This window comes from Sciurus vulgaris, assembly GCF_902686455.1.
Source record: "Sciurus vulgaris genome assembly, chromosome: 2".
Lineage (NCBI taxonomy): Eukaryota > Metazoa > Chordata > Mammalia > Rodentia > Sciuridae > Sciurus > Sciurus vulgaris.
The window spans coordinates 31,598,530-31,615,237 of NC_136462.1; the positions used below are offsets into that span (position 1 = coordinate 31,598,530).

The 16,708-nt window shown below is 46.0% G+C and overlaps 1 protein-coding gene across 10 annotated transcripts in view; it reads right to left on the minus strand.

The window, feature by feature from the left end:
- The window catches only part of RGS6 (regulator of G protein signaling 6), a 560,790-nt gene that overhangs the window by 181,847 nt on the left and 362,235 nt on the right, over positions 1-16,708 (minus strand). For all 10 annotated transcript variants that reach the window (XM_079129808.1, XM_079129805.1, XM_079129809.1 and 7 more), the window contains exon 3: positions 773-872. In XM_079129808.1, coding sequence (XP_078985934.1) covers positions 773-872 — 100 coding nt within the window. The remainder of the gene's footprint in view (positions 1-772; positions 873-16,708) is intronic.

Below are 16,708 nucleotides of genomic sequence, written 5' to 3' on the forward strand. Positions count from 1 at the left end.
TTTGGAAAACAAATAGCCAAATTTTAAGACTAAGAGAATTACCTAAAATTTAAATTTGTTTGCTTACTCATTTGGATAGCAAGTAAAACTTTGAAGAAAAGCAGAGAATTGATTAGCATAAAATTTGTGGACAGACAAGGAGATTTGATCTACTAGGTATTACAAAGGGACGCTAAGATACAGATAACGTGTCATTTGCAAAACCAAATAGTGGTTACATATTATGTGGTACGTTACAATTCTTTCAATGATACCCTCATGTTTAATATATTTCATAATAAAAAATATTAAACGAATTGATCACAAAAAACACAAAAAGAAATGCAACACAATATTTTAAAACTACTTTTTCAGGAGTTCAAGTATAGCGAGTTCAAAAACTTAAAAAGCTTCATGTAGAATTTGGGCATAAAGCATTTTAAAACATAAAACTGTCTTTAAAACCCATTGAATGTTCATTTCTTTAATATTTCTGTGATTGTTTAGGTCTCACAGGCCAAACTGCTAATGTATCTGGTTATTAACAAGCTTCTTTATTCCCAGAGGTCTCAACCTACACACACCTGAAGGTCTGGTCATGGACATTCTTAAAGATTGACAAAGAGTAGCTCCTTCCTAGAAACCAAGACCGCAATGGGACTTGAGCCAAAAACACAATGAATGCTTCATTTTGAGTATTCACAGATTCTTAGGCAGCCCAGGTCACAATCTGGACACATGATTCATCAGTAGCCAGTTCTGGTGGTCACCAGCACCTGTGAGAGTACGTTACCTGTGACGACACTGGGGATTTTGGAGAGAAAGCTCTTGACTGTTCTGACGGGCACACCCCCTGTCTTGTCATCTTGCATCTTTGTGATGATGTCTTCGATCTGAAAGAGGTTAGAGGAATGTTACTCTCTCCCACACGTGAGTAGTAAATGGTGTCTTTATAAACAGTCCAAATCTGTATAACCCAGACACTGACACTAGATATCACTAAAGGCCTCCAACTGGTCAGTCAATAAACATGGTGTCCATATCTGCTGCTGACCAAGTGCTGGGTGTGGAGGCCAGAGGAGGGTATAGAGGAGCAGTTCTACAGGAACAAGGTAAGGAGGGAGAAATACATGAGGACTCCCGATGGGACCCAACATGGAATTAAATATGTACACAGTGCAATTCATTCTCTTATCCAAATTGGATTTATATACAGGTTGAACCATAGGAAATTGCCACATTCAAATCCCTTAAAATTGCAATTTCCCATTGTTCAACCTAAACTTTTAACATGTATTATTAGGAAGTGCAGGAAGGGCTGCCTGCCTTTGGAACTAGAAGGACTCAGCCAGTCACATGGAAGAAGAGACAAAGACTATAAATCAAGGCAAAGACTATAAATTCTCCTAATTTGGACAAGTTGGAAAACAGGCCTTGGAAGTCCCGAGTGGTGGTGTGAGGAGAGACACCGTGAACCAGGACTAAGTGGGTCAAGGACAAGATCCTCTCCTTCTGGACTAAGGAAGTTCATGTAATCAGGAGAAAGACCACTGCGGGCTATGGGCTGTGGGCTGGAGTCAGATGACATCTTATTGGTGACCACAGAACAGGGAATGGGGATGGACTAATGGGGATATAGGTGTCTAAACTGGTAAACCAATTTGCCAGCCACATGTAATTTCCTGGGCAGAAATCTTCAGAATAGGATACAGAACAATCTGTTACCAATACCTAGAACTTTCTGTTTGGGAAAGAGGAAACCACTGGCAAAGGGAAGAAGAGAATGTTTAGCATTATCAAATATTTTGTTTCCCTAAGCAACAGAAATATCTTCAAAACATCAGGATGGATTCTCTGAGTAAGCCCTTAGTGGAGTCACATACTTTTAAAGCTAGAAACTTAAACCATAACTCATGTAGTTTAACACATTACCATTGGAATTTGAGGTTGATTTTTCTCAAAAGTCACATGACTAACAACTAGTCTGAAAGAAATAGACATCCTGATAAAGACAAAGCTAGACACAGCAAAACATCATCACCGCCATCATCGCCAAAACATATTTAGAATGTATTATGTTCCAGGCACTATTCTAAGTATTACAAATACCCTATCAGCTTAATACTCATGTTTACTTTATAAAGTAGATTCTAATATTATCCTCATTTTACCAGATAAAGAAATTAAGATTTAGTGAGGTACATCAATCAAGGTAGAGTAGGCTATGCTGTGGAAGGAAATAACCCACAGAATGTCGGTGACTTAACACCACGAAACTTATTTCCTGTTCATGCTACATGCTTATCACAGGCCAGAGTGGACTCTGCTCATCACAGTTACTCTGGGGTCTGGGCTGATGGAGCAGCCACCATCTTGAATGTTGTTGGTCGCTGTGCCAGAGTGACAAGAGAGAATTCTGGACAGTCTCTCTCTGGGCATTAAGTGGTACAACTCAGAAGTGTCATAACATATTGGTCAAAATTCTTTGCTTGGAACTAGGCATATGGTCCCACCCAAGCACAGAGAAGCCAGGGGACTCTGGGTGCTAGGAGGAGAGGGAAACTGAATATCCGGGGCCAACATGAAGGGTTGCTAGAGAACCTTCACAAGTTTCACAAGGTCACAAAGCTCACTAGTTTTGAAGCCAAGTTTGAACACACACCCAGGCTCCAAAGCTTGTGCTTCTAACCCCTGCCTACCAATAAGATTCCTAGGAACCTGCCAAGCAGAGAAACCCTTCTCCCCTGGGTATTTCTGGGTTTCCCTGAAAAGTACTGAGCATGAACATGAATCCTCTGCCCCTCAGGCAGTGGACAAGAGTCTCCAAGAAAGAAGGGTCATCCTCTGAAGACATGCATTCTGTTAAATGACGGTGTAAGAAAGATTTTAATCCTCATTCATATTATTTCCCCTAGCTGATACCTGCTTCTGTCTCCCAAACTCAACCCAATGATTTAGAGGAGTTTGAATATGACTTATAGATAGTCAAGGAGATCTATTTCTAGCAAAAAGGGCACATTTGCAATGTAATCCATACTTTTGATCTACTGTATTGTTTGAAGCCAGATGTATTAGTTACATTGATGGTTTCTATGAAAGGGCCAGAAAATCCATTGAGAATTGGAAGGAAACCAATAATTCACTTCAGTTAGACCTCCGAGTGGGGTTAGATGGTAATAATTTCCAGTCTCTGCTGCCATGGGCTGGATTTGAAGGATTTACTGTAGGGGACTTCTCCAGGGCTTCCTTCTCCTCGGCTCAATTTAGCTGCTTCATCATATGACTGAATCTTAAAAAGACTTATTGACTATGAGGAAGCCCTATCTCCTTGCCTTGGTCCACAATGTACTTACCACCTACAGGGTACTTATCACTTATCTGGTTAAGGCCAGATCAAAAGGACACTCCCTCAACTGGCTAGAAAGGGGATTATGCTCACTCCAGGAATAGTTCACAGCATCACGGGAGGAAGTGGAACTACAGGTTCCCATGTCCTGACTGCACCATAGTATTCGCATACTCTGTAACCTCTGCCCTGGTTGAAGGTGGGCAGTCTGCTGCTTTGGGTCCTGGCCATATGACCTTCCTGGCTCCTGGGACGCTATGAATGCAATGTGAGCTGAGGCTCTCCCTGCACCTGCGTGGTTGTGCTCACCTTCTTTGCTTGTCCCCCACCTTTTGCCACGAGAAGAATATGCCTCCGACAGTTATTTTCCCACTGACGGTGAAAGGCACCTGGAGAAAACGGGCCTGGACATAGCAAGATCAGCCAAACCTCAGCTACCCGTGGGCTCATGAGCAAGAATCAAAAGTTCATTACTGTATGTCACTAAGTTTGGGGTGCTTTGCTCTGTGTGGCAAAATTATGATAACAGAGCTCTGAAAAAATGCATTTATCAAAAATAGCTGAAGCTGCAACAAACAGTTGACAATCGGAATTAATGAATTTTAGAATTGGGGTATCTTTGGAGCCAACCTTTTATTTATTTTTTATTTTTGGTAAGAAGGTAGATATTCAATTTACACCACCCACCATCTACCTAAAAGCTTAGGGACTATACTATTGTAGGTGGCTTATTCCATTGTTGTGTCAGACATATTTTTGACAGCTGTGTTTGATTCTGGAGCATGTCCACAACAACATCAACTAATAACAATCTCTGAAATTCCTTATTACAGTTTCTAAAAAAATTTTAGAAGTTTACAAGGATGCTCCTAGGCATTTATAAAAATAATGACAAGCATTTTTAACCTATTTAAAAATATCTCCCTAGGTAGTTTAAATAATTACCTAACTTACTTCTTAATCTTAAAAGATATTTACTAGGGGTTGTGGTTGTGGCTCAGTGGCAAAGTGCTTGCCTAGCATGTGTGAGGCACTGGGTTCAGTCTTCAGCACCACACACACACAAAAAAAGAATAAATAAAATAATGGTATTGTGTCCATTTATAACTAAAAATATTTTTAAAAAGATATTTAATAAAGATGCTAAAATCAAGAATCAGAAAGGTTAAGCGATTTATCTAAAGTCACACAGCTAATAAGTGTCTTACTTATTCAGTAAGAATAAGCCAGGATTCTTAGTGAACTTGGAAGGTACGTTGTGTAATTATTACTTATCAATCTAAAGTTCATCTTCTACTTCTCTGATACTTAGAAAGGACTTGGCTATGACCCTTCTCTGAGTTGTATGATTAATGGGTTCAGTAAAGGGGTCAGATTCTGAAAGGTAATTATCAGAGGCATGAACCTGTGAGTTCTGGTCGATCCCTTAGAATCTCACTCTGCCAGTGCCATATGCCAAGGTTAGAACTTTGCTTTTTGTGGGTCCCAGGGTATTTTCCAGCAGAGGCTGGTATTGCCCCTTACACTATGCAATCCATTAAATCCCAAGCTAAACATGGCACCCAACAAAAGCTTTTGGATTAAGCACCACTTGGTGGACTCCAAGCTTTTAAGATGCTTCTACCTTGTGGGGTGCGGTGGTGCATGCCTGTAATCCCAACGACTTGGGAAGCCAAAGCAGGAGGATCGTGAGTTCAAAGCTAGCCTCAGCAACTCAGCAGGACCCAGTCTCTAAATAAGATATAAAAAAGGGTTGGGGATGTGGCTCAGTGGTTAAGTTTCTCTGGGTTCAATACCCGGTACCCCCCCCCCCCAAAAAAAAAAATTCCCACTTTAAATATTTTCCATTCATGTTTTTCCTTGCTAATGAGTAAACTTTATAATCTTTTAAGAGGGTGATTTCTTTACCCTTTCTGGCCTTATTTGCTAATCATGATGACAAACAGAGACATTTATATAAAGTCTCTCATCTCCCTCCTTAGAGTCAAACTCTTCTGTGGGCATGGACTTGACCTGGGTTTTCACTTTGATTTTCTTAGCCAACATTTGTTTAGTATTAACTCTGGGGCAGGCACCATGCTAAAAACTGTCTACAAATTCATTTAATTCTCAAGCAGATTATTATATTCCCATTTTCTAGAGAAGGGAACTGAGAGTCATCGCAGCCAGCGTCTGCCAACAGCCAGACACAGACACTTAATGCCACTTGCATTGAGGGGAAGTTTAGTGCAGCCCTCGAGGGGCAGAGGAGGATGCTGGAGATCAGTCCAGGCAGCCAGAGCTGCCTGAGGACTGATTCGCTGCTGTCTCGCAGCTCAGGACTCTCTCTCTTGTCCCGTGGGTTTGGCTGGCTTCATCTCCCACTGGTAGACCACAGCTCCCCGGTGGGGACGGGGACATGGGAAGGTGTACACTTATGTTTTCTTGACTGTTCCATTCCGTCTGACTTCTGCCACCTTTTGTTCCTAGGGAAGAGCAAAATCAATTCCCTGACATCCTCTAATATGAAGCTCTGTGTCATTAGGGAGCATGTTTGGACCTAAGTGCTGCTGTGCCAATCAATAAGCAGGTGGCCCTTATCTGACAGCCAAGTGAGGCAGAGAAGCCCTTGGCTGGTTTGGCTGGTTCTGCCTGGATGGGCCACGACAATGCCCTTCTCTGAGGTACTCAGAGCTCAGCACTGACACAGGTAGAACACACTCCCAAACAGCAGGGAGGTGGGAACCAGTACACCCCAGAGCCAGGTATCTTTTAAATGAGAAATATTACAAAAAGGCAGACAGAATTCACTGGTGTCATCTCAGCGTGTAAGAGAGGAGAGAGGACAAGCAATCCTTTCTTTAGAAATGGAAGTCTCAGTGGGACAGTAGGAAGCACACTGGACTGAGGTCCAGAGAGACCTGCTGGCCTCAGCTTCACCAGTGTGCTGTGCTGACCTTGGACAAGTTATTTACACTCTCTGGACTTCACTTTCCTTAACTCTGCAGTGACAGGTGCCTTTGTTATATTAAGATCTCTAGTTTGAAAATCCGAGAAGCTTCTCTTTTCCTGACAAATGCAAAATCGTGAGGCGTGAGCAAGACAAGCACCCAAGCTTCTGGGCTCTTCTCTATGCCCTCGCCTCTCCAGGTGGATTCCGGCAGAACGCTTCCCTGTGCTAAGACGTCAAGCTGGGGGAAGCGTCCTGGACAGGTTCAAGGAGTTTCTGATGTTTTCAGAAACTACACAGGACAAGGGCATCAGAAGCCAGACAGAGACACCACCAAGAGGCCCTGGCACTTACTCCTGGCCAGCCCATCTCTGCTTGTGTGATGGCATCCCCAACAGAAATGATAAAGGGCCCATATTAATTTTGTTTGTATGAATTAATGATCTAATGAACTAATTGATTTAGCTCCTCCAGTGTTTCCTCAGCGGAGGATTAAAAAACTTCAGGTACAGGCAAATGATGGTATGATTATTAAAAGATACTACACAACTTCAGTAAAGGAAGTCCAGTGTGCCTCGGGCAGGAAGGTCTGTTTATTGAAGTGTTTCATCTTGACTCTGCAATCAGTTGCCCATTTCTAGATACTAATGACTGTCCCTCACTTCAGCTCCCTCATTTCATTAAAGACCCTCCAGTTTTGGTGTCTGTAATGAAAGTGATTCCTTGGATACCGCCTTATCAGCCCAGAGACAGGAATCAGAATTGGTCAATGATAATCATATTTTTTAATCCAAAGTGTGCATGCTTCACTGAGCATGCTCTGTCTCAGAACAGGCCCCAGAAGATCCAGCCATTTCTCTTTTTTATTTATTTTTTAATTTTAATTTTAATTTTTTTGCAGTACTGGGGATCAAACTCAGGGCCTTGTGCTTGCGAGGCAAGCACTCTACCAGCTGAGCTATTTCCCCAGCCTCCCATTTCTCTTTAAAAAAAAAATTTTTTAAAGACATAACACATTACTCTTCTCAACTTTTAAATGCATCCAGTTTCTCTGATTGCTTTACTGCACATTTGTTGATCACCTAGAAAGTTACAGGCCCTATGTTAGTTCCTACAGTTAAAGCAGGTAGAAGAATCTCTTCCCCTTCTGAATTTCTGAATGGTTCATGGGTCCAGGCTCATCATGAAGGATGGGCTGGAGACAGCAGAGGCATGGGTCCCAGAGAAGGCTGGAGGCACAACATGAAGGAATTCCACTTTAGGGGGGCCATGGAGTACACTTCAAGACCCCCTCTCCCTCTCACAATCCTAATTCAAGACTGTTGTTTTCAATGGCCTGAAGGGAACTTTGGGATTCCACATGCTGACTATGATCTTGATCACAATGCCTGTTAATTAGTTTTAGGTTAAACTTAATTTTGAATCACCGTATTCATCTGGGATGCTTTTGGTTGCATGTAATGGAACAACAACAATCCACCCTCCAGACTTTTACTTTTTCTACCCAGCAAGTGACCAAGTTGGGTGACAGCTAATGCCGCTGCAGTGGCTCCATTCTCTGAGAGCCGCCATCTTGATCTTTCCCTCATGGTGGCCAGCAGCCTGCCCAGCTGCAGCTTCACTTCTCTATTAATGGTGAGAGGAAAGGGGAAGGCTTTTCACTTGTTCCTTTCATTGGGAAAAGCATATTCCTTTATGGACGACCCCACCAGTTTACTGCTCAAGTCCCAGCCAGACCAAGGTCACATGGCTATATCGAGTTATTAAGCAGGATGGAAAGAGGGCACTTGGCTTTTCCAGCCTCGGTATGACATGGAAGCAGGGGAAGAGGGGAATGGACATGGGGTTGGATTAACCAAAAAGCACTGTCTGCCATGAAGACCCTGTAATAATAAAGAGATTCGTGAAGGATGGCTAGGCAGGGCCTGACTCCTCTCTGACCTGATTTCTACATGGCAGACTACATGATGCTTCTGAAAGGGAAAATATAATCATTTGATTCTTCCTCTTAAAAATCTGTCTGTGATGAGCTGGTCCTGTGCTAAGCTCTGGTAAGACCCTCTGTCTTTTTCTCCACATCCATTATCACTTTAATTTGTGTTTGTATCTCCTGTTAGACTCTTTTGCTCACTGTTGAGTCCTAATATTAGTTGCTCAGTAAATACTTATTGAATGAATAAATGAATCAATACAATAATAAATGAATGAAGGACATGAGTGATGTATTTTTAAAGAACTTTATCTTGGATTCAGCATTGATTGGGACTCAAATATATATAAGAGTTGTGGGAGTAGTGACATTTGCAACTTCAAGTAAGTTTGGTGTTTACATTAAAGATTATCTTGTTTCAGGGATGGGTTCCATAAACAGACACCTTAAGATTTCATGAACTCAAGCAGCGACACCCAAGGGAGAGCTACACAGGTACCCAGATGCCAACGGAGCTTGGAGTCAGTTCCCCAACAAATCATGACTGATGTGGGGCCACGCCAGGGCAGGTGGATAAGGCACCATTATTTCTTTTGTCCCCTGGAGACTTACTATTATGGTTTTAATATCACCATGTATGGAACACATTTTTTGTTTTGGTACCAGGGATTGAACCCAGGGGTGCTTAACCACTGAGCACATCCCCAGCTCTTTTAAAATATTTTATTTAGAGACAGGGTCTCGCTGAGTTGCTTAGAGCCTTGCCAAGTTGCCAAGACTAGCTTGAAATCATGATCCTCCTGCCTCAGCCTCTGGAGTTGCTGGGATTACGGGTGTGCACCACCAAGGCCAGGTTGGGAAATACTTTCTCCCTTTATGTGAAGAGGAAGGTGAGCGAGACTGACGTTATAGGGCAGGGTATGAATGGTTCCTTGATGATACTTCAGGGACAATGCCTTCCCTGGAGCTTAGTTGGAATAGTCAAGCCTCAGATGGCCTCATCTTCCTTGTGTAAGGATCTGCTGTTGCTGTGAATGACGAGACGAGCAGGTCCCTAGCAGGCCATGCACTGAGGGATCTCTGGCCACAGAAGGCCAGCTGCAGTGCAAGCGAGGACAGCAAACGCTGGCCAAAGAAACATTCCAGCAACTTCAGAAGACCCGAAGTTCCTTCATTATCATCTCGAATTATCCTAATTTGAGTGTGTCAGATGCTTCTTGTTGGGAACCATCCCCCTCTTTACAGATATTTCGGGAGGGTAAATTGTTCAAGGACAAAGGAGACCATTGATGAAATGAGATTACTGATACAATGCAGGCAGTCTTGCTCTAGGGCTGGCAGGGGAGCTCTATACCAGCTGGCCAGGGCACATGCCAGGGAGGCTGGGGTTCACCTAAGGCTTTAGTGGAGGAAGATGCAGAGAACGGGGGTCACATCAGACGCACGGAAGTTTAACATGCCTGGAAGGCAGGATAATGCCCCACCTCCAGAACAGATGACCACACTCTAGGGACCAGTGAATAAGCCCCTTACAAGGCAAAAGGGACTGTGTGCATGTGATTAAGGGAAAGGACATTGAGGTGGGAGATCACCCTGGATTTTCCAGTCTCTCACAGGAGTCCTTGAAAGCAGGTTTTCCCACGGATGGTTGGTTAGAGAGAGATGTGATGATGGAAAAAGAGGAAAGCAGGACTTGGCCACTTTTGAAGATGGAGGAAGGGGCCGCAGGCCAAGAGTGTTGGCAACCTCTGGAAGGCAAGGAAACAGATTCTCCCTCAGAGCCTCTAGAAAGAACCCAACCTGCAGTCACATTGATGCTGGGCCTGTGAGGCCTAGCCCAGATTCCCGACCTTTGCCACTGTGAGATGATACGGTTATGATGAACTTTTACTTCAAGACACCAAGCTTGTTGTTACATCCACAATAGAAGACAAATACACAAGTGACCCCTGTACACACACACACACACACACACACACACACACACACACACACATTGTGGCTAGTCAATAGTCTGCATTGCTTCCAAAATAGGGCAGGTAGTGGGTGGACTTCCCCACAATGCTCTCTGCTCCTTCTGAACTGTTTAATGGTGAAACCAATGGTCAGCCAGGAACTGGGGCAGCCTACCCGGGGAAGATGTCAGGGAGGATGTCTGTCTACAACTGGAAGCCATAGCTCTGTGGCATTTTCAATGCTTCCTTTTTGGTCTGCCTGGAACCAATTAGATGGGTGGCCCAGAGGTGGATTCCGGGAGTTTCTTAAGTGGGTCACAGTAGCCTATTAATTAACCCCAGCATCACATTCTACACAGGCAAAAACAAAGATCTTTTTTAATTTCTCATCTCAAGTTTTACCCAGTCCCATATTCCAACCTGTCACACCAGAGAGAATTGCATATGGAATGTCACCCAGCAACAGAGCTCGGATCATTGGGCCAGCACTGTGGAGTACTCCATACTTGAACACATATTTGAACTTCATATTTGAACACATTTATATGGAGTTTCTAGGGAAATATTCCAAGTCCTAACGTGTATACCATCTTCCCCTTACCACTGCAGAGAGGTCAATGTCCTTGTTTTCAAAGACAAGTGAGTCCAACTCATGTCCTAGAATCTCACTGCAATTTCTTCCTTCTTAAGAGGAGCAAGGAGCATTCAACCATGTCCTCCCTCTGGCCCCAGGGACCCACTGGGCTCTGGAACCACTCACCCCTTCCTGCTCACTTCCTTTCTGACCCTTTCTCAACACCTTCCCCAGCCCACACTGAATGACAGAACCAAGGGAGCAGAGCCAAAGGCTTGGGGTAATTTATGTAAATTACCTCCTGGAAAACCTGCTGTGTCTTCCCACTGCCAAGTTTGCCGCTATGGCATTCAAGGTTCTCCGTCTATCATCTGGCACCAGGTCCCTGTGCAGCATCAACCCCACCCAGCCCTGCCCCTCACTGCAGAGGTTCCTCCTGCCACTTCTCCTGCAAGTCGGCCACCAAACCCAGCCCTGGTCCTGCTTCCAGGTCCCGCTCAAAAGCTACCTCCTCTAGGAAAACTCCTGGGGATGTTTCCAGCGCATGCACCCATGTGTATTATGAACATCTATATTTTTTATTCCCTTTTTCCATTCTGAGAACGTGAGGCAAGAACCAGAATAGTTCCTCCTTCTGCTTGGGTGGTAAGCGCCACCTGGGTCTGTTGACAGAGTTCCACCCTCTCTGACCGGAGGTCCTGCCTCTTCCTCTTGGAATGTGACCTTCTAGAAGGACATACTGCTTGCACCACTGGTCTTCCACACCTGGCTGCCTCGAAAGGACTTAGAGAAGCGAGAGGGCCACGCTCGTTCCTTTAAAGATATTTCAGGAAATGGGAGAGCCCTTCAAGTCTCCCGAGAGAAGAGCATTTCCAGAAGGGCCAAGAAGAACCGGACGAAGCTCCTTCAGCATTTGGAAGAGCCTTAAGAAGCTTCGGGGGCTAGAAGAGAAAGGGAGATGGTGTCTGAGACCTGCTGTCCCTCGGCCCCTGTTCCTTTCACTCTGCACCTGTCTTCCAAATGGTCCTCGGGGCTCCCTCCAGCCCACCTGCTCCCAGAGCCACGCTGGCCCCTGTGCTCTGCAGCAGCGCGTGGGGCTGGGGAGAGCTGGAGGGGCTCTTTGGGCCAGTCGTCTGGCCACCACCCTTGTCTCTAGAGGTCCCGCCTCTCTGCAGCACAGCTCAGTTGGCTGTGATCCTGTGCATTTGGGGTCCATCTGTCCCTTCCAGACCTGTCCCACAGAGTCCCATGCTCTTCACCCTCCTCTTGATACAGCCCAACTGCGTTCTGCCATGGACACTGTCCTCTCTGGTTCTGTCATCCTTCCTGTCTGATGTCCTAAGCTGTGGCAGTGAGCACGTGAGAGTCACCCTTGGGGTGGGAGAGGGTGACTGAGACAAATTACAGTGGGAGGGACATGTCCCCACTTCCATACTGGCAAAATCAGGTAGGAATGAGCATCAAGGTCAGTACAAAGGAGAAACAGAAGAATCATCACCTATTCCAAACAGAGGAGCCCTGGCTCAGGTGCCCGGTGCTGGGAAACTGGGCGGGCAGGGCTCTTCCCTTGGCACTCAGCTGTCCGCCGAGGAGCCCCTCAGGGATTTTAAACGAGTCCAAGGATGAAGGCAAACAGTCCCCAAGGGGGCTGACCAGAAGCAGGAGCAGTGACATGGCTGCCTTCAGGTAAAGCCTCCCTGATCCACGGCCCAGCAGGACCTGCTGGACCCCCTGGGGCAGGCCCGGGATGACCCCCTGTGACCCAGGAATAGCAGCAAAGATTCCCTTGGTGGCTGGATGGCTTGTGCCTCTCCTGCCGATATGTAATGCTGCCCGTGAATCCACCAGGTCACGCACTGCTGCTTCCAGGGACCCGTCTCCAAGTGACACCAGAGTGCTGTCCTGCTCCAACTGTCCAGAGCCTGAGGCCTCATGTCCCCAGTCTCATTCCCACACCATCAAATGCCCTCTGTACCACCCCTACTCCTGATCTAGAAGGAAGCAAGAGGCCCTGGTCTTTCTGGATGGGCTGGTCCCGCCCTGCCTGGCTCTTTGACCAAGGAATGACGGTGCCTTTGTTCATCAAGGCTGCTGTAACAAAACACCTTAGACTGGGTAGCTTACAGACAGCAGCAATCCACGCTCACGTTTCCAGAGACTGGAAGTCTCAGGTGGTCACTGAAGATGGTGCCTCCTCTGTGCCCTCACAGGCCAGCAGGGCTCTCCTGAGCTGCTCTCATCCTCAGAGCCCCAATCCCACTCGTGAGCAGAGCCCCCAGGAGCTTATCAGCTCTCCGTACCACCACCTTGGGGTTGTTTTCAATGTAAGGGAATCCAGGAAACGCAAATACTCTGATGGGAGCAAATGGGTAATTTTTTCTTCACTATCCTTTATAATATTCCCCCAAATGTCTCTGATATCCATAAACTGCTTTTTATTGATCTGAAAGGCCAATGGTTTATTTCTAAAATCTCAGTGAGCACGTCGGCCGGAGCTCTCGGTGCCGAGCTGGCATGGTTATTCAGTCTGTAGGCAATGCTCATTCCCTTTCCTCCAAAATCGATTTTAATTTCTCCTCTCTTTGAAGCAGATGAGGAGCCACAGAAGAGTCTACCGCTCCCTTCAAAGGTGTGTGGTTGGACTTGCCTTTGTGTCGTTCCTGGCTGAAGCCTCAGAGGACAACAGCTGGGACTGGAGAGCCACACTTTCCAAAGCAGTGCCACGAAAAGTCACTTCCAAATAGGCCTCCCGTTGTATATGTTTCCAGCTACACAGAAGCTAGCTCCGCATTAATCCTGGGCTCCCTAAGGCAGTCTCATTTTTTTTTTTTTAATTACCTGCTGTGGTTTGGATATGGTTTTTATGTGCCCCTTAAAGGTTTAGGTATTGGAGGCTGGTCCTTAATGCGGTCCTCAGGGAGGTAGGGCCTAGTGGAAGGTAATCAGGTCATTAAAGGCACTTGGAAAGGGTTAAGGTAGTTCTCAGAGAACCCTAGTTAGTTCCTAAAAAAATATTGTTATTAAAAAATAAAAAAAAAAAAAAATAGTAAGCCTGGTCCCTGAATGTTCCCTGGTTTCCTATCGCACCCTGTGATTCCTCTCACACATGTTCCTGCCATATGATGCCATCTGCCATGAGGCTCTTGCCAGATGCTGGCACCATACTCTTGATCCTCGAAAACCATGATCTAAATAAAACTCTTTTCTTTATATATAACCCTGCCCTTGGTATTTTGTTACAGCAACATAAAACAGACTAATACACTGCCTTATGTCCCAAGTCCCACTACATGGCAGGATAAGTAGCAGGACTTTTCTGCCCATAGGTAGCACTTTGCTAAGGAGGAGGCCCATGTCTGTCTTGAGGAAAAATGAGTTTCACAAGCCCAGGAAAAGGTGTTTGTAAATTTCCAAGTCCTTTGCTTCCTGCTCTTGAAACCATGGGCCACAAAAGAAACTTATTTTTTTTTATCCCAAGAAAGAGATTTAATAAAGTAGTATCTGTCTGATTTAATTCTACTTTAATCTGACTAAGAGAGTACCTGAGCCACCCTGGGAAGCATTTGATGGACTGCAGACTGCACACTGAAAGTCAGTGGGATAAATACCAATATCTGAAAATAAACTGCATGCCCCTCGGGAGAATGGCAGAGTCATTTACCAATTAATTCCATTAATCACCCAGATTAAGTGGCTTTTGTAGCTCATCTCCCTGTAGCTCTTCTGCAGGAGGAAGGCAAGCGAGAATGAGGGGTGCCTGCAGGCCAGCCAGCCAGACCTGGCAGAACCTCTGGGTGCCCAGGTCCCGCCTATGGGGGGGATATCCTGGGCCTTGGTGGGAGGTAGGAGGCAAAGTCGACAAAGTGCTGGACTTGAAACCCTGACCACAATAGTTTGGAAGTGGGTAGGTGTTCCCCAGGACGTTGGGAAGTTTCACAAGGGACTACAATACTTGGAGGAGATAAGTTGGTGGTGGAGAGGACCAACTCCAGACCTGGATCACACAAGCAAGCCACGTCTCACCTGCAACCTCCACAATGGTGGTTCTACCTGCTCGCCGGATCTCCTTGCTGATTGGTGATGGTCTTATTCCAACTTTTTGAATCCCCCAGTTATGGGGTTGAATTGCATCCTCCAAAACCCACACACTGGAGTCCTAACCCCAATACCTTAGAACATGACCTTCCTTGGAGAGGGGGGTGTCTTTACAGAGATAATGATTAGTATGGACCCTAATCCAATACGACTGGTATCTTATACAAAGGGAAAATTTGGGAGCAGAGACAGACTTGCATATAGGAAAGATGATGGAAAGACTCAGGAAGAAGATGGTCATCTATAAGCCCAGCAAAGAGACTTGGAGCGAATCTAAGATGGAAGAATAACCCTGAGCACATGACCTTGAACTTCTAGCCTCCAGATCTGTCAGACAATACATTCTGTTCAGGCCACCCACTCTGACACCTTGTTAGGGCATCCCTAGCCAAGTTGCTGAAATGACTTTGTAGGTTGGAGAAATTCCTTCCAGTTGTTTCTAACACAAAATGAAAACTATTTCCTCTCAACCTCCTCTCCGTACTGCCTCTCCTTGCCCCTCTCCCTCTTCTTACATACACACACACACACACACACACACACACTTCTCTCTCAGGAGATGATGCTCAATTATTTCCAAATCAGACAGCATTCCCTGTGCCAAATTGACTAATATGACTTCTTGATTACAGTCCTTTTCCCTGCAGCATGCCACTTTGAAACTCTGGTTTTCCGAAAGCCAACTCTCTGTCTCAGAGGATGGACATGGATGCTGGATTCACAGACCCGATCAAAATCAGGAGGGTCAGACACTGGGCGGCGGAGTGAGGTGTCATCTCACAAAACCCTGTGAGAGCTTTCCTGTGTGTGGCTCTGACACTTGCGAGGTCAGCAGGACATCCCACCCCCACCGAGGTTCTCGGTCTCTTCGTGAATGAATTGGAGGAGCGCCATCATAGAAAAAAATTTTTGCAGAAAATGTTTGAGACAGACATTCCTCATTGCTCTGAGATCCAAGTGTCTCAGCAAGTACTACTTAGGTGTCTGGGTATTTCTAGTGACTCCTGCCCAGTACACTTCCTACTTCCTGCCAGTTAGGTGAATGATGGCTCCGTGGGAGAAGGGTGAAGAGAAGGAGGAGGAAGGTGGGAGGAGGAGAGCTGTGGCTTGCCTATTCTGTGGCCTTAACCTCTTAGCCACCAACCTTGCCAGCTTGCCCAGGTCATTGTGAGGTTCCAATGAGACAAGAGGAGAGCTCTTTCAAGAGGGGGTGTGCTTAGCCTGACTCCAGGGCCCACTTGCCCTGAGAGAAGTGGAGGTCAGCATAACACTCAAGGTGGGGTCCTGGCTTTGCCGTACTGAGCCCTGCAGGGAAGCACCATTAGAATCAGGGCAAGTTTCTCCCAGACATCCTTTGTTCCCGGGGTTTCCTTTCGGACACCAATTATATGCTGACTCATTCTCCCGGGCCTTCAAGACTCTGGGGAGTTGGATGCAGAAGTTTTGGGAGGTGGTGGGCAAGATGGAATCCCCCCACTTCAAACTGTGCTAATGACAGTGCAGGTACAGCCGGGAGAGGAGCCACTTACGCATGTTAACAACTTCTGACAGTTAAAAAGCCTTTGCCCACAGGTAGGCCCTCTTGGGATAGGGATTTGATGGAAATGCAAACCTGGTGTGTGTGTGTATGTGTGTGTGTGTGTGTGTGTGTCCTTGTTACCACTCATTGGTGGGTGTTCAGAGTGCAGCGGTTTCTGTGGCAGGGAAAGGCTGTGATGACAAAGGTGTCGACGTCCCCGAGGTGACCAGCGTGGTAGGAAGGGCCCTCTCCTGCCTTCTCTGCCACATGGTGTGGGCTGTCTGGAGGGGCCCGGACCAAAGCTCTTCAGGGCTTCATGCATGGCTCCAGCTGAAGAGCAGGCAGACCGCAGCTCCAGTGTGGCAGTGGGCAGCTGGGAGA